The sequence below is a fragment of the Adiantum capillus-veneris genome, chromosome 12, assembly GCF_014529385.1.
Source record: "Adiantum capillus-veneris isolate H3 chromosome 12, ASM1452938v2, whole genome shotgun sequence".
Lineage (NCBI taxonomy): Eukaryota > Viridiplantae > Streptophyta > Polypodiopsida > Polypodiales > Pteridaceae > Adiantum > Adiantum capillus-veneris.
In genome coordinates this window covers 154383545-154401705 of record NC_140942.1, presented here as the reverse complement: position 1 = coordinate 154401705, position 18161 = coordinate 154383545, and the positions used below count along the sequence as shown (strand labels likewise).

At 46.7% G+C, this 18161-nt stretch overlaps 2 protein-coding genes and 1 pseudogene across 9 annotated transcripts in view; 2 read left to right on the top strand and 1 right to left on the bottom strand.

Moving 5' to 3' along the window:
- Positions 1–18161, top strand: part of LOC147446715 (P-loop containing nucleoside triphosphate hydrolases superfamily protein) — a 223318-nt gene that overhangs the window by 166173 nt on the left and 38984 nt on the right. For 6 of the 8 annotated variants that reach the window (XM_086525883.1, XM_086525880.1, XM_086525886.1 and 3 more), the window contains 2 exons: positions 14499–14792; positions 14901–15038. The exons of 1 other annotated variant lie outside the window; for it this stretch is intronic. The gene's annotated coding sequence lies outside the window, so the exon portion shown is untranslated. Of the gene's footprint in view, positions 1–14498; positions 14793–14900; positions 15066–18161 lie in introns of all 8 variants that reach the window. One more of the 8 variants, XM_086525884.1, reaches the window with a different exon arrangement.
- On the bottom strand, positions 7305–9932 carry LOC147446717 (uncharacterized; annotated as a pseudogene).
- LOC147446716 (uncharacterized) lies at positions 14055–14912 on the top strand. The gene is made up of 4 exons (XM_086524740.1): positions 14055–14105; positions 14549–14611; positions 14706–14792; positions 14901–14912. Exons 1-4 carry the CDS (start codon positions 14055–14057, stop codon positions 14910–14912), a joined length of 213 nt encoding a protein of 70 aa, XP_086380866.1.

Genomic DNA, 18161 nt, shown 5'->3' with positions numbered 1-18161 from the left:
CCCTTGACACTACATGCTGGTTTGTCAGCTACTACTGGAGGTTGACTCATTTGTGTGACAGGAGATGGGAAGATTGGACCACCAGGGAGGCTGAGGCCAAGAGCAGCTCTCTGTGGCCGTGTGAGCACCCCAGCCGGCTCTTCCACATGCTTCAACTCTTCTTGAGAGGCAACTATGAGAGTGGAAGGCGGTGGCTGTGGAATGGAGCTTACTGTGATGAGGTTAAGCTTTGGAAATGTAAACTCCTGTTGGCTTGTGCTTGTAGATGTGGACACTCGTTGTTTTGGGCAATCCTTACGATAGTGATCCTTAGCTTCAGGGCAATGTTGGCAAGGAGGAGACCCTTCTGGTAAGGGACATTTGCTCTGATAGTGTTCATACTCCCCGCACCTGTAGCACAAAATTGGCCTATTTGAGGGGCGAGGTGGTCTCTGCCCTTGCTACATGGGACCGGAGGTTGACGTGTAGAAGCTTTGGGGAACTAAAGGAGTACTAGCATGATAAAAGCTGGGAGATGCAAAGTTATTGTGCATACCTTGTTGCATAGGAGGTGTTGTCAGTAGAGGTGGCAACGGGTTTTGATGGCCATAGGGTGAGACCATGTTCGATGCAGGTGCTAGCCATTGTTGGAGAGAAGGACCTAGACTTTGTTGTATTTGCCGCAACCCTTTGATATAGTAGCAATCCTTGTCTTCGTGCCCAGATTTTTCACAGAAGTGGCAATAAGTCCGAAGGGGACAGTCCTGTAGAGGATGCCTTGGAGAGCGACACGAGATGCACCATACCATAGCCTTAGTCTCTTGTTGAGACCGAAGCTCTTCTAGCTCTCTCTTGATTTGATCCAACGCCTCAAGATGTGGGGGTTTCTCCTGGCGAAGAGAGATTTTTCTCCTCTTGAAGAGCGCGTTGTAGTTTTAGGGCTTCAAGTTCTCTCCGTAAAGAAGTCAATGGATCGGCAGGACTTTCCGGACACACAGAGGGGTTCTCTATGTGAGGGGAGTTGTTGAACAGCTTCCTAGCCCCCTCTATCCTAGTAGCAGCTGCGATGAACTCCTCCAAAGTGGCGTCGGGCCGGAGACTCTCTCGGAGTTTTTGTTGAGAAGTTTTGGGAAGCGCCTTCTCCACCCACTTCTTCACCATGAATTCATCGGGTTGCTGAGGAAGCTTGGCGAGACTTGGTCTTAGTCATATGCTCTGCAAAAGTCTCCTCTGGCTCGAGCACCATGTTGGCTAACTCATCCAACACCTTCTCTTTGTAGTCACCGGGCCTGAAAGCTGCACAGAACTGTTGCCTTAAGGCTGCCCAAGTTGTAAAATGGTTCTCTGCAAACTGGTTGTACCATTTGTCTGCTAAGCCATCGAAGGTGGATGGAAAGAGTACCAAGTAGGCATCTTCCCTGTTAAGACCACGACCCCTACAGAGAGATACAAATCTCCTTGCATGGTCGTCAGCATCTTCTGAAGAGAGTCCTTTGAATGTAGGGAACATGACTCTAGACGAAGTTGAAGCATCGAAGGAGCCACAGAAGACTTTGTGTCGCTTACGGCGCAGCCCAAAGAAGAAGACTTTGCAAACCTTTATGAAGGTCAAGTATCGCATGAGTCCTTTCAAGGATTCCGGATGTTGTTGGCGATCTCCCTCGATGCCATACAGTTCGGTACCAGTACCTCACTTTTAAAAGGAGGGGATGTCACGTGACACATCCAACCCTATGTGTCCTTGGATAAGCTACAACACGACAAGGGTTCAGTTCAGTCAAGTCAGTCTAGGATAGGAAGTGATTTGGCACTTTTGTGAGTTTGTTCGCAGACCGTGCATGTCCTGACACTTAGAATAGATGCATATCCTCTGGTTGCACACATCATGATCATGAGCATTCCCGCAGCAGATCCTCGCCACATGGTCAGATTCCGCAAGGTTTACAGATGCAGCCCGGAAAATGCAGATTTCAGCATGTGCGTTTTTAGCGCGTCGTCGTCACATCGTCGCCATTGACATCGTCATCAACATGGAGTCAGAATTCAGCAGATAAAGATTTACAGATTTCAGCCATTTCAGCCCGTCTCGTCGTCGTCCTCATCGTCTTCGATATCGTCGGCAAGTTCAAGCATTGTAGAGATTTGTGCAATCAATAGTAGACCGCTCTCGCCATAGAGAGTGGGGCTTTCGGAGGAGGGTTTTACGTCTCTGGTGTCGTATTCTCTTCCCTCTCTATCTCTCAGTCTCATACACCTTCATTCACAGTGTTCATCACTTTGTTTGTGTCCATTGCACTCTCTCACTAAAGGAACGGAAGGCTCTCCCTGCCATAAGAACAAAAGGAACCTTGAGCACATTACGGAGCACTCATCTTGAGGAAAGAACAACATTCCGCTGCACCTTACAGATGAAGCCCTCACTCATATTGTCAAGCATCTCGCTAGTTTGCAAAACGTACTGGAATGTGCCGCAAAGATCTGAACCAAGCAAGTCCGAGTAGTCCTAGAAAAAAATGGGAGTCAATCAATCCTCCCTTGGATAGCTACCTCGAGGGAGTGCTTTCAGGGGCCCATGGAGCTCCTCTAGTTGAAGTGGAAGCTCAAGTTGATTTCTCATCTCCTCTGTAACAAGGGAAGGCATCTGTGCCCAAACCTGCTCTGTGCATGCATCATGGCCCTCTGACTAAGGCTCAAGTGACAACACATTGCGGTAGAAGTCAGTAGCAACTGCACGCATATCCTCAAGCTCTGAAGCAATTGATCCTGGCGATACTTCTTCTCGATTTTGAGAAGGCCTATGACAGCGCATGGCGTAGCCTCTTTGTCTCAAAAAACTTCCTAGTAACTCTGTCACCCTATCTTGGTCCACTGAGATGCCTGTCGATGGAAGGCAAACTCATGACGCCGCTGCTCAATGCTAGTCAACTCCTACATAGCCTGCTGCATCGGCTCCTCCAGCCAAGGACTGTCTGGATACTGTTGTTGCCTCCTCTGTAAGAAGGCAATGCGTCGTCGAAGAGCTTCTCCTCCTCTCTGGTTGCAGCCAAGCGAGCTGCACACTCCTGAAGGAAGAAGCGACTAATCTTTGCCAGTCCAAAGGTGGTGGAAGCGATGAAGCTGAGGTGGAGGGAGCCTCCTCAGGGGAGTTATGCTAAAGGGGGTCAAAACGGTTCCCAGTCGGAACCTAATGCTGCTGAGTTGCAGGAGGTCGGTCACCAGGGTGTGCAATGTGGTGACCCGTCCCTGTCGACGGTGCCCAGGCACCTGTTGCCAACCATCAGCTGGTTGATCGTTGGCCTTTGTCAAGGTATTGGGCCTGTGTAGCCTCCCAAGGCTACGCAGGCGCGGTGGTTCGAGATCTCGTGCGAGGACAGGCCTTCGGTAAGTGGCCCATTCGTCTGCAAATGAAACACTAGTTCGAGAGACCCAAATACTCCACACTCTGCCGCATCCAACCTTCACTCACCGAGGCAACAGTATCACCTTCGGGAGGGAGTGTGTGTCTCGAACAAGAACCTGCACAGTGGGAGGTGACTCGAGAAGCATCCCGAACATGGAACCAATCGTGGGAAGTAAGGGGAAATATTCTTTCTGCAGACCTGGAAAGCAGACTCAAATAAGCAAGTCAGCCTCCTCTTAAAGCCCATCTATAGTGGGGTCAAAACCATCATGTCATCGTCTGAAGTAAGCTCGAGCTGCTCAGATGCCAAGTGGGCTCATCGATATCACCTTGGCCATCATCTCTGGAGACTCGAACTCTATCTGGCAATACCCTCTCCCACGAAATACCCTCTCTCGAGGATCTGGACATTGGTGATCTTGCCCACATTGGAGAGAAGTCGGGCTTGAAATAAATCCCGAACCTTGCGTCGACTGTGTCGAGTACCAATGATCTTGCAAATAACCGAGGTGGCTTGCAAGCATTCCACTTCGGCCATCAAGCTCGCTTGCTCTTCTTGCAAAAGAGCAAGTTGAAGGGTCGCCTCTGCGGTGTCGGGCGACGCGGCTTCTGTCGAGTCCCTCTGAGGTGGAGCAGAAGCTGCCATTCTATGTCTGCTGCTGTAAAGAGGACGGCGTTGGCGTCGAGGCGCTTACAAGGAGGCTGAAATAACAGCCTACACGCAGGCGGTGAAGAGTGACATGAAGGGGATGAGGCAGGGGAAAGGGGGGGGGGGGGAAGCAGGGGCGGATGCGCATGCACGCAGGCAAGACTGCCAAGGGGCGGGAGGACAGGGGCGCAGGAGGCGCGCAGAACAATGCAGCAGCACTGAGGGGGGTTGCGTTCAAGGAGTAGGAGAGCACGAGGGCGAGAGGGTGCAGTGTTCAACGATGGCGGGGGGCAGCGAACAGCAGCAGCGAGCTCTTGCAAGGCGAAAAAAATTAGTTCGTTTACATTCTTTACATCCAGTCCTTTATGCAAAGACTTGGCCCAATTAGTGCTCCAATCACAAGGCATACCATGTTGAAGTGCAAGGTTGAACATATCACACATTCACTCATATTTAAAATCTCCAGTCCATTTAATCATTTCCGGCTTGATATCTTAAAGGTCGCTTGTTTTTCTAGTCCAACTTTTCGAGCTCGTTGCACACATCCTCAATAGTAGAAAAAGAGAGCATACATGTGAGTGAATCATAAAACGGCATCTTTTTGGCATTTGGCTGCTCATATAGTTGCCTACAATGTGTCTACATATCCATAAGACTCAAGTTATCAAATTTCTCAACCCTCTTACTCTTCAAGTTTCTCCAAACTCTTCCACATTTATGTGACATTTGTTGGGCTTATAAAAATTGATGCTTGACTTCCCGTGTTCTTTTCTTCTTTTGAATCAATGCCTTGTATGTATGCATATGAAGTTGATAGTTGTCTTTGTCCATGGTTGAGAGAGAGAGAGAGAGAGAGAGAGAGAGAGAAAGAGAAATGTCTTTGTCCATGGTTGAGAGAGAGAGAGAGAGAGAGAGAGAGAGAGAGAGAGAGAGAGAGAGAGAGAGAGAGAGAGAGAGAAATGAAATGAAATGAAATGTTATATTAACATCTTCAAAAGGCCATAATGACCTATGAGACCCGAAAGTTACAAAGTGGTGGATCTGATACAAAGTCAGAGTAACAGAATAACCTAATAACAGTACAAAACAAAGATATATACTATGGGGTCCTAAGTTGATCGATGTGAACCAAGTAAAAGACTAAGCACAAAATGGGCGGCTTGTTGGGATAGCTGAATCACAAGAGATCTAGCATCGGTTGTTGGCGAATCTCATCAATTTCCTCCATGGTTAGTAGTCTAATCGGGCGTCGTGCATGCTTGGCCAGCGTGCTCCGAATTTTCTGTCGTAGCCTCCGTCGATGCTGAGAGAGAAATGAAATGTTATATTAACGTCTTCAAAAAGCCAAAATGACCTATGAGACCAATCTGTTACAAAATGGTGAATCTCGTGGCTGGGTACAAAAGAACTAGATTAAAGATACTACTACTAGAATCCATCCTCATCTGCACACTGGATGTCGAGAGAGTATGGCTCGAATCCTCTGCTGTAGTCTCCATCGATCCTGTGTCGCCCCTCTCCTCAATCGTGGCCATCTGGATCTCCGTAGCTCTAGTGCTCGGTCGATGAGAGTGCCGGTAATGTTCAAATGAGTGTGGGCCGAGCTCTGCAGAGATGGCTGCTCCTGTGGCTACCCGTATCTAGTGAAAACAAATCTGTAATCTGTCTCTGGGACTGTCTCTCTCTATCTCTCCCTAGTAAAGTGTCTCTATATCTGTGTAATTCAAGTAGATATAGCCCAAGACATCTCTGATCCTCATAACTCATGACCCTAGAGAAAGGACCGAAACTCCCTCTAAATAAGCAATGGAAACGGCCCCGTATCTCATAGCACACTGTGCAATGACATATGTAATGTAGCTCTATCTCTTGCTCTAACTAGCATAAGCGGCATTTCCTGCTGTTTGCTGGTATTCCTCTGAATCTACCACTCTCAATCTCCAGCTGATGTGAGGATGTGTGTATCTGACCAATGGCACACCGCAAACCATGAGACATGTATGTCCATGTAGCGGGGTCGAATCACAAACCCATCTCCTGTGAGGTGGAGAAGATGTTCTCTATAGAAAGCCATCTTCGTGTCCAGCTCCTGTGGCGGCTCTATCCATGTTCTCCTGGTATCCAGTTGGATCAGGTCCTGACGAATGAGTCTAGTAATCTCCACCTTTGTAAGAGACATCGAAGGTGCCTGAAGAGAGTACTGGAAAGGGGGCACCCTGTCCATGGTGAAGCCATGCGTGTGAAACCATGATGTCATCTATGCATACCAGCCTGAAGTGTCTCCCTGAAGAGCTAGCTGTTTGGAAGACTCAAGGGCCAATCTAGCATATTTGTCTCTAGTTCTATCCCACAAGCTGTGACAAAGGAGACCGATCTGGTAAGCGCCTCAATCTCCATAGGAGGGGCAGCTAGCTCTTCTTGAATGATAGCGTGGGGTACGGACTACTACGGAGGCCTTGGCTTTGATCAATCTAGAGATCATAGATACCAAGGTCCTCTCCATACGTCTCCAACCATCCTGGCCTACAGAAGGTCCCCATATCTACACCCCATACAACATAGCCAGCGTAACCGCGAAACGTTTCAGACCCGAAACGTTTCACCCCGAAACGTTTCACCCTTGAGAGGAGCCTAGGTGAAACGTATGACCGAAACGCCAATTTTGGGTATATATATAGTATTATATATATACACAATAGGTGTGCACAATGCAATACACATTTGCACACATTTGTGCCAAATCTAGAATCTAGATGCTTGAGAGAGGGAGATATCATCATATATGATAATGTGATCAATCATCAATATCGATTACATTACCTCTACTTTCCAAGATATAGACCGTTGCATAATTTAAACTGTAACAAACTGAAAGTGAGCAAAATGTAAACCTCAAAGCGACAAGAAATTACAACTTACAAAGTTACAAGTTACAACTAGTAACTACTTGCGCATTCAAGTCTCAAGATTTTTGATTCATCGAACATTACTAGTAGAACTAAACAAAACAATGGATTAGATAGTGAAGTTTGAACACAATGCACATAGAATTTCAAGCACATAAGTCAAATCTCCATGTATGATGTAAACAAGGTGAAATCCAAACCATAAACTTGTCGAGACTCGACAGACTACATAGCACAAGACTGGAGTGATGGTGTCAAAACCCATACGTCAAACACAAAAAAAACTGTCTCATGACAAAATGATAGAGTAGCATGACAAAATATGAAAATCTGAGCACTAGTGAGTCGCTCCTCTAGACTCAAAAAGAGACTATTGAGATCCATCTGACTGACTCCCCTCATCACTCTCACACTCTGAAGGAGTCGGAGTAAGTCGCCTAGTAGTAGAAGTAAGCTCTGCAGCACTGCGTCTAGGCCTACGTGCTCGAGAAGCTCTCTCAGGAGGAGCACTAGTAGTAGCAACCGTGGACTCCCCACGCCGGCGACGTGTAGTCGAACGAGTCTGTCGTGAGAACCTCATCATGTCCTCACGGATGAAATCATACACATCGTGCTCAGGTGTAGGTGGCTGGAGATGTGAGATGTCGGCTGCCTCAACTACAATCTGTCGATGAGTCACTTGCTTTGGTAGCCAATTGACAGGGCCGGCACTATCCAATCCACCCGCCTTCTCCAATACTCGAAGATTGGCATTAACAAATGCCAACCTATCAAGCGGGGAGTATTGAGCCTACAAAAAAGTTAAGACACCCCGAGTTACGCAAAATGCATAAACTAGTCACTGCAATGAACGTATGAGCAAAGCTAAATTCTCATTGAGAAGCTCACCTATTTCGATCTTTTGTATGTATGTCCCCCATTATGCTCCATAGCCTCTCCGCACCGGATGAGCTCACCTCTTGGGAGAGGACCCGCAAAGCCAAAGATTGCAACATGGGTGTCAAACCCCCAAATTTTTCCCACCATGAAACTGGAAGTGCTTGGTTTTCAACATCTTTGGCAATTGCATGAGAAAAATTTCCCCTGCCACCTATATGTATAATTTCTCACAAGAATCAAGACACAATTTGCAAGCTCTAAAGACTTTAGAATATGCTATATATGATTGTGCTTTAAGACCTTATACGTATAGACTTTAGAGATCTTTACCTTTATACTCCAAAAGATCCTCTTCTAGTCGATTTTGCGCATGACCATTGTTTCGATAGATTCTCTCCACATATTCATTCCATCCGGTCAAAAGCACACGATCGGATCTCTAAGTCTCACTTCTCCAAGCCGGATGTAGCATGTGGGCTACACAATGTATAGGACGGCGAAACCAATTCCATCGTACATCAAATATGTCAAGCATGATGCTTACTCTACATGTCACAAGTTCACATAATCATGTGTGAACTATGATATGTGTAATCATGTAATGCCATAAGAGTTAAGACTTGAAAGAAAGATAAATATTTTAAAAACCTTACCTGTCTGAGCTCAATGACGTGCAATCACGTATGACCGAGGGTGGATCCTTCACTATCACATAAGCGTAAAACGCTAACTATCAGCTGAAGAGCTGCTTGAAGGCCATCAATCTCCCTCCAAAACATGTTGTTGCAAATCACCCCATCAAGGATCGCCATGGCAGCAGGAGTGGTGGAGTTTGGCCAATTTAACCACCTTTCATCTACCACCATACGACGCAAGTCATCTTTGCATTTCATCAAGCTGTACATAAAACAATTTATATTTGAGCTTCACATAAGTCTAAAAATTGGGCATTCAAAGAATAGGAAACCTTTGAGAAGCTCACCGGCACAAGACAATAAAGATGTAGCAAAATCGGGTCTTTGCCGGCTTCTTGAGAGCCCATTTGCAATGGGCAGTGAACAACCCTAGAGCAAATGATTTTCGATGAATGAAGTTGATAAGCTGTAGAGCTTTATCAACTAGTGTAGTCACCCATGGTAGTGCACCAATACCTTCCATCATAAGATCAATGGAGTGTGCTGCACAAGGACTCCATACTATGTGTGGATATGCAACTTCGACCATTTCGCCCATAAGCTTGCAATTGCTTGCATTGTCTGTCACCACTTGCACCACATGTTGTGGCCCAACCTCCTCGATAGCATCTCGAATGTGCTGAAAAATAAGCTCTCATGCACATTTGGGATTCGAATCTTGTAAGTTGTAACTTGTAAGAAACACTTCACTTCGATTTCCAAGAGACAAGAAATAAGGATAAGAAACATACCAGTGATTCGTATGCCAGCTCCCGACACATCAATGGCTCTCAAAAATGTTGTGCCGGTACAACAAGAGACGAGGATGTTGAGTAAGTGACGCTTTCGCACATCTTTCCAGCCATCCGATATGATAGTGCAGCCATATACTGCCCAAGAATCTCTATGACCCTGCAATTGCTCATGAACCATGTCTACTTGACGTGTCAATCTACTAGTGCGAAATGCCTCAAATCCGGCAGGAGTGATTGGCGCTCCCGTAGCTGAGCCATTGAGACGGCATTCACAAATCTTTTGTAGGCCCTTGTGCGTGCAGCATGGAATGCAATGTTGCATTGGTAAAAAAAACGCTCCTCGGCAATCTCCGCCGCCTTCTTCAAGCTAGGAGCCCAAACATCATGCAAAGTAGAAGAGCGCCCAGATGTGCGAGCCCTCTTCTTATGCGTACCTACTCCAAGTTGTCCCACTTCGGGTTGGGAAGGAGCCTACCTGTGTAGCGCTAATAGAAGGAGCATCTCCTGCATTGCTATCTTCCACACTAACAGTAACATTTGGAGCACGACAGGTGGAAGAGATATTTGGAGTCGAGGCTCGTGGAGTACTAGATGTAGTAGGGATATTTGAAGTTGAGGCTCGTGGAGTACTAGAAGTAGCACCCACCATAGGCAAAGGAGGGTTTTGAGCAGCCAATTTACCTTTTTCATCTTGGACTTTCTTTAAGAGGGCCTCTTCACCTATTGGGGACTCGAGAGAGGGCATGACAAGACTGATGTACTTCGCCCGCTCACCCCCAAAAGAAAGCCACAACTCTTCAGAGACAGATTTGCATGCATCTCTTCCTTTGCTTCCGATCCAAGCGTAATGGGCTTTCAAGCGGGTCACACCTCCTGTGAGCACATCCCCACATAGCTTACATACAACCCTGCGAGAGCTAGATTTGTGATATTTGGAAATGAAAACTGTAGACTCCCATGGATCCCTCTCAATTACGGGCGGCCTGATTTGTCCTCTCACCATGATCGAAGATCCTCAGCCCTGCAAATTTTGAAACATGTAACAGTGAACACATGTATGAGAATTGACCGCAAAAATCTTCGAGAAAAATGACCGGATTCGGGACGTGAGTCACGAGTGACCACTGACTCGTGAGTCTTGACAAATTGACAATTTATAAATGATAACTCTCTCTCTCTCTCTCTCTCTCTCTCTCTCTCTCTCTCTCTCTGTTCACAACAGACAACAGACAAATTGACAATTGAATTGTCTGTAGACTGTTGTCTGTTGAGAGAGAGAGAGAGAGAGAGAGAGAGAGAGAGAGAGAGAGAGAGCAATTCGGAATTCCTTAGTACTTACCTCGCAAGCAGGTAGCTATGCCTCTGCGCTCTCTCGCTTGCCCACGGGCCACGACGCGTCAGCGTTAATTTTCAAAGCCTAAAGCCTAAGGCTCATATTCGCAGCCGCAGCGAAAAAATAACAAGGCGAAAATGCGCCCCTGCCTAGTGCCCGCAGGCTTTGAAAAAAACCCCCAAATTTTTTAAGGCGTTTCACAAGCGGCGTTTCACCCGGCGGTTGAAACGTTTCGGGCGTTTCGGGCGTTTGGCGTTTCATGCCAGCTGAAACGCGTTTCGCGGTTTCGTTGAACATAGATGAGGCTACTAAAGTATTAAAGAGCCATAACTTTGTCCGAGGTTCCTGGCACTAAACCTGGGAACACATCCTCTCCAAGCCTCTCAATTCCTAGGCCGCAAAAGCTCTAGTCAGTCTAGTCTCTACTGCTCTCCCCAAAGAAAACTTCGGCCTAGTGAAGACAACCCCAAGGACTCTACAATCTCCTGACCATATGTGCAAGTCGGCTTTGATCTCCTCATCCACTGTGGTGTGGTGTTAAACATCATAACCTTGGTTATACCAAGTTTTACAGACAATGCACTATCCTCTGCAAAATTGTGTAATGCATCCAATTTTCACTGCATACCCTCTGTTGAGTGAGAGATCAATACAATATCATCAGCATATAACAACAATGGGATCATGTCCCTGCCAGCTGGGCACCTTTATCACCCTCTTTGTCAATGTAATCAGACGCCTCATCAACATACATACCAAATAGAGTAGGAAACAATGGGCAATCCTGTTTCACCCGAATGGTGGAGTGAACTAAATCAGATAGCCCCTCCGGAGTGCTTACATGTCCCATCACTGATCTGTAAAGAGCCATAATCCCCCAAATCAAGAATATTGGCACCCCCATCTCCTACAGTCTGCGAATCAATCGAGCTCTCGGTACCATGTCAAATGCTTTGCGGAAATCCACAAAGCTACAATAAATCTGTCTCCCATGTGACCTACCCTCTTCAATGATGGCTCTGAGTGTCAGAATATGATCAAGCGTGGAGAAACCCCTCCTACAACTGGCTTGGCCCTTCGCTCGTACACCCTCACCCTCTGCCCAATTACCCGATTGCTACTCAAGAATGGATGCATACAACCGTCCCAATGTGTGCTTAACCATAATAGTGCGGTAATTCGCAGGCTCTGTAGGATCACCTTCTTTGGAGATAGGCACAATAGTAGACAACCTCCAAGTCTCAGGTAACCCCTCACACATGGCACGATTGAACAACACAGCAAGAACCTCTACCAGCATATCTCTAGCATGTGTAAAGTGCTCTGCTACTAGACCATTATGGTCATATGCCCTGCTGGTCCTCATCCTGTCAATGGCTCTCTTTACCATCTCAGTGGTAAAGAAGGTGCTGGTAAGTGGGCATGGCTCTGTAGGATTTGGAAGGGGGTCCTGTCCAGGAGCCGTATATAACTATGAGGCATACTAGCCCCACACATCATAAGAAGTAATCACTGGGGGAGGGGAGTGCTCATGAAAGAATCACCATGCCTCTCCTCTCTACTCCATCTGGGCCAAGTAAGCTCGTTTCTTCCTACGCACAAGGAGCCGGGAAGCAATCTGAGATTGTATTTAAGTGATGACTCCGAAAAGAAAGATCCCTATGAAGCTGTCTCTTTGCACTCCTCATCATACCAACTATTCTGGGGCATGCTCCCAGAATATCTTCTCCAACCTGGGTGAGTGTTTTTATGCCTTTGATGTTGCACCATGCAGTGTCTCTGTCAGTGAAGTAGGACCAGCTGTGCATAGATGGCTATAGATCTCGTCTGTATAAACCGAGTTAGTCGGTGATGTAAATGTATAATGGGTATGTGACCTGCCTACAAAAAATAAAGCTGGCTGTGCCATAACATAGTCCATTGTACTGGCCCCATGTCTATGTGGAAAGCATGTGAAACGGACTGCTCCAGGAAATCGCTTTAAGCCATTAAGTACGGCTAACCCCATGTGCTGTCGTCATCTCCATGAGGTATGTCCCATACTCCGTCTGCTCTCTATCATGTGAGCATCTGTCAAGCCCCGACTCGCCCACATCCAGCTCTCTAAGCAGCTCATCTGAAGTGTCGTCGAAGACTGTCTGAGAGTTGCCCGTTCAGGCATTGAAGTCCCCTAAGAGGATGATATCACCATCCCTAGAAAACTCCCATATATCATAATCTAGTATAGAGAAAGGTCTTTGGATGCAGCATATACTGACGTACTGACGGGGCCCTTGAGGAATTGATGAGATCCCAACCAACCCCCTGAAGGGCCCCGTTACCTGTGGTTATTGGCCTAAGATTGCGAAAATGGAATGTGCATCAATGCAATACCTCAATGCAAGAATCAACTTTAATGGATGGATGTTTTTTCGCCTTCAAGATCAAGCACTTGCAGGACTGAATGCTGGCTACAAAAGAACGCGGATCTGAAATGGAAAATTTAGCAGATTCGGCTATGATATGCAAGCTGAAATGCTGCAGATGATGTAGCTTTTGATGGGCAGCAGATTCCTCGACTTGAAGGGCCAAAGTTGGCGCTAGGAGAAGGAGGGCTGGCTGCCTGAAAAACGCTGGAAACTGCAGATGAGGAAGGGCATTCAACATGCAAAAACTCTAGGGCTCATTCAAGGGTGCAAGGTGACCTCCAGTGGCTCGTTAGGAGCGCTCGGCCCGTGCCGAAAATGAGAGGAAGTGGTGAGGGAAGGGCTGTTTTAGTACGAGTATGGGGACCTCAAGTTCGGATGTCAGCTGCGATCTGGATACCATCGAGTAAGTGCATGTCCATGTGGACAAACCTTGGCTTAGAGGACGTAGTAGTAGCATGTCCACATGGCACGTAGAGCCATGTGCACGTGATAGATAAGATGGTTGGTTACCAAAACCAAAAAAAAAAGAACCTCAGCAACGCCCTGAGGTAGCGCACACAATCCTAGGACTCTCCAAGCGAACCTGATTTCTCTCTCTCTGTTTCCATTTTGAACCTTTGTCCTCTTTTTTGGATAGTGAGAGGACACCCTCGTGCACATCAAACTGCCTTATAGGCCAATTTCAGCCTCTAGATTTTTTGTTCTCTTTCTATGTCTACATAAATGGCATCTGACTCCTCGGGAGCCATCTCCAGGATGGCGGCAGAACTTTGAATTGTCAGTACCAGATAGCTGAGCTAGCACCATCTATGTAGAGCATGGGTGCCCATTGCCTAGGTTCACACATGTTACACTGTAGGGTCCACAAATGTGCACTTTGTCTTGTATTATTTGATGACCATAAGAGGTGGGGGTGAACCTGTCAGACGAGCTCTGTATACAATGTGTATAACCGTATTGAAATAATCTAACATAGCAGAAGAATTACACTTTCCTCTAAACTCATGGATCAGCATACCGTGGAAAGTACATACGTACTAAGCCGTTTAGGGTTAGGAAATTGTCAGCCTGATGGTAATACCAGCTGAAGCTATTGTTTGCTTTACTTACCGACTTGTTCAGGTAATTTAGGGAAATGAGGCCTTAAATCACATGGAAAATTTATTACAGGCTGTATAATCTGTCAAGTTATGCAAATGATTGCCTTCTCTTGCCCAAGCGGATGGTGTAGATAAGCCTTGAAGAAGCGACATGTAGATTTCCTGGCGAGACATAGTAATGAGGGTCTTCGTTCCGAGGGTTTTACTTTGGCGCATGAAATCCAGGATGTAATTATGATATAATGGACGTAAGTGTTTGTGAGTGCTGCATTTAATATTTTAACTAAGTGAAAATGACTTATCTTGATGCCAGTCACATAATAGGCAGTATATATTTGGTTAGTCTGGTTCTGATGGTCTTGAAGCTGTTGGTATGAGACAATGTCTGCTCATTCTAATTTCTATGTTTGGACAGCAAAATGACAGCAATGCTGCCTGAATGAAGTGCTTGAATGAATCAGACAGGAAGAGCCTTGCTCTGCGGCTCTGATGACAGGTTTCAGAGACGAGATGCTGGCGGAGGCCAAGGTTGATAAGCTACGCCATTGAAAGGATAGATCAATCAAAAACAGCTTTTCATTAGTGATCTTCTGAACGGAGAGCTCTCTCAATATGGAAGCAGACAAGAAACTTCGGGCTTGATGGCTTTGATGACAGCCCGTGGAGAGAGAGATACTGGTTGCGGTTAAGGTTGCTAAACTACATCATTGTAAGGATAGATAAATGACGATTGATTTTATTTAAGTTGACCTTTTGTGCACATTTATATTCCTATCCTTTAACCTTCTGAGTAATGATTATGTTTGCCTTTTTGCAGTCACATGGTTGAGTTCTATTTTCTTGTACTTGCTCCATGGGATGTTCACTCAATTTATTACGATCTCTTTCAATTTGGGGACCTTCACCTCCAGTGCGCACCTTCAGCCCAAAGTCATTCAACTCGTTCAATCAGCATGTACGTTCTTGGGTTTGTGTGCATCAGGTTGAGCCAATCTGGCTATTTATATCTACCGGAGAATATCTTTTAAACTACTTAGCTATATTTTTCTTTATGACCTTGGGTTTTTGGCTCTGATGGCTCTCTCTCTCTCTCTCTCTCTCTCTCTCTCTCTCTCTCTCTCTCTCTCTCTCTCTCTCTCTCTCTCTCTCTCTCTCTCTCTCCATAGTATTTTATTTTGTCATTTTGTCATCTTGTTACCCTTGTTACTCTGACTTTGTATCAGATCCACCACATTGTAACTTTCTGGTCTCATAGGTCACTTTGGCCTTTTGAAGACGTTAATATAACATTTCATTTCATTTCTCTCTCTCTAGACGGCTACAATTGAGGAGAGGGGCTACACACCATCGACGGAGACTACAACAGAGGATTCGAGCCATTCTCTCTCGACATCCAGAGTGCATATGAGGATGGATTCTAGTAGTAGTAGTATTCTTGTTCTAGTTCTTCTGTACCCATGGTATCAGATTCATTATTTTGTGACAGATTGGTCTCATAGGTCATTTTGGTCTTTTGAAGATGTTAATATAACATTTCATTTCATCTCTCTCTCTCTCTCTCTCTCTCTCTCTCTCTCTCTCTCTCTCTCTCTCTCTCTCTCTCTCTCTCTCAAAGAGACGGGCATTTTTCTAGGGGATGATCTTACCCTCTCGCAAATCGCTTATATGCACGAAGTAATGCCGGAGATTAGAGCGGCAAGGGGAAAAGGCAAGATTGCCTTTTACCGAGATGGAAGAGTAGTAATATTGGAGCGACGCTCCACATGACGGTGCGAGACTTATGGGACCACACTCAAAGTGGCGGCCTGGAACTGTACTGGATCCATGCGTCTTGATGTGGGTGCTTTTGAGGATAGCTTTACTGGAAGAGACATCATCTTTTACTCTGAGACACACCAGGCCCCTGGGCAATCCATGCCTCGCATCAGTGGATACAGATGGGAGACAGCTTACAGACAGGAGACACGCTCAGAGCACAGAGGACGGGGCTCAGGGGGAGTGGCAGTGTTATTTAGAGAGAATTTGCAGCCGTTGATACATATAGCCCGCAGGGATGAGCAGGCTAGGTACATGTGGGTGAGATTGAAAGCAGAGATAGGCAGATATCTCTACATTGCTATTTGCTACTTTCCCCCGAGTACGTCGATCTATGCATCACCCAGAGGACAGTCCCCCTTTTCTATTTTGGATGATGATATATGGGAGTTCTCTAGAGATGGTGACATTATCATTCTAGGGGACTTCAATGCTAGGACTGCTCGCCACCAGACAGTGTTTTATGATACTTCAGAGGAGATGTTGAGAGAGCTAGATGTTGTATAAACAGGCCTGTCTAGACTATCGCACGATGAGGAATATACTAAGTATGGGCGACACCTGATAAACATGGGCACCGCACATGGACTAGCCATCTTGAATGGCCTATAGAGGTTTCCTGCTTCGGGAGGCTTCACATGCTTCCCACACAGACATGGAGCCAGCTCAGTGGACTATGTCATGGCACAGCCGAGCCTCATCTCTAGTATCAAGGACCTCACGGTTGGACTTAGACCTGTTGGTGTGGCAGTGGATCATGCTCTTGTATCGCTTACCATTTCTTGTGAGTTTAGTGTAGCACACAGGCTACCGGCAGCAGGCCCTACTCGCTACACCTTCACGCGGGAGACGGACTCTGTATACATAGATGGGATCTACAGACGCCTGTGCACAGAGGAGCCAAGGCGACCTCTGGAGGAGCTTACTACTATATTGACATAGACACTACATGATGCAGCAGCAGAGGCATACCCACATACCCAGCCTGAGCAGAGCCGCCGTTCGGGGAGCATGCCCCAGAAGACTTGGTATGATGAGGAATGTCGGGACACTAGATCTAGACTTCAGAAAGAGGTGCTTTTGGGGGACATCACTCATAGGTAGTTACAGATTGACTTCCAATGCCTAGTGCGGCAGAAGAAGAGGGCATTTTTGGCTCGCCTTGAGCAGGATCTATACCAACTATTCTTGAGTCAGGACTCACGTGAGGCGTGGAGGCTCTCTCATGAGCACTCCCCCCCCCCCCCCCCCCTTCCATCACTTCTACAGAGGCTTGGTGCCAATATGCATCATCTCCTCCAGCTTACGGAGGATGGTTTTGTGACGAGGCCCAGATACATGGACACTCACCTGTCTCATGGGATACGATGTGCTATTGGCCAAATACGCACATCTTCACACCAGCTGCGGATCGAGACTGGGAGATACAGCGGAGTACCAGCTGAGGCCAGGACATGCCCCCTATATGTGACATCGAGCCTGAGACAGAGTTGCACTACACATGCCACTACGCCGTCTACTACGTTATACGAGGCCGCTTCCATTGCTTGTTCAGAGAGGGCTTTGGACCATTCTCTAGTGTCATGCGGTACGAGGATCAAAGATGCCTGGGTTTGTTTTTGCTCGAGCTGCGCAGACACAGAGAGAGCTTGATGAGAGGAAAGACTAGCCAGTCTCAGAGACAAATCACAGACTTCTTTAGAGCTGCCATTGGACACTCGGAGGAGTTACTACCACAGCAGAGCTCGTCACTTTACACCAAAGGTATACTGATCAACCGAACGATTGAGCTGGGAGATCCAGACGCCCACGGCTGCGGAGGACTACACAGCATCGACAGAGGCTGCATGAGAGGATCCGGGTCACTTTGGCTCGACATGCACGACGCCCAGTCAGACTACTGACCATAGAGGAGATTGATGAGATCCGCCAGCGACCGATGCTGGATCTCCTGTGATCTAGCTATCCCAGCTAGCTGTTTTAGTTGCTTAGTCCACACCCAACAGTCTAGGATTCCATAGTATTTTATTTTGTCATTTTGTCATCTTATTACTCTGACTTTGTATCAGATCCACCACATTGTAACTTTCTAGTCTCATAGGTCAGTTTGGCCTTTTGAAGACGTTAATATAACTTTTCATTTCATTTCTCTCTCTCTCTCTCTCTCTCTCTCTCTCTCTCTCTCTCTCTCTCTCTCTCTCTCTCTCTCTCTCTGGCAGGCGAGCAGGACATCGAGCAGCGAGGAGGACAGCCATCTCTCATC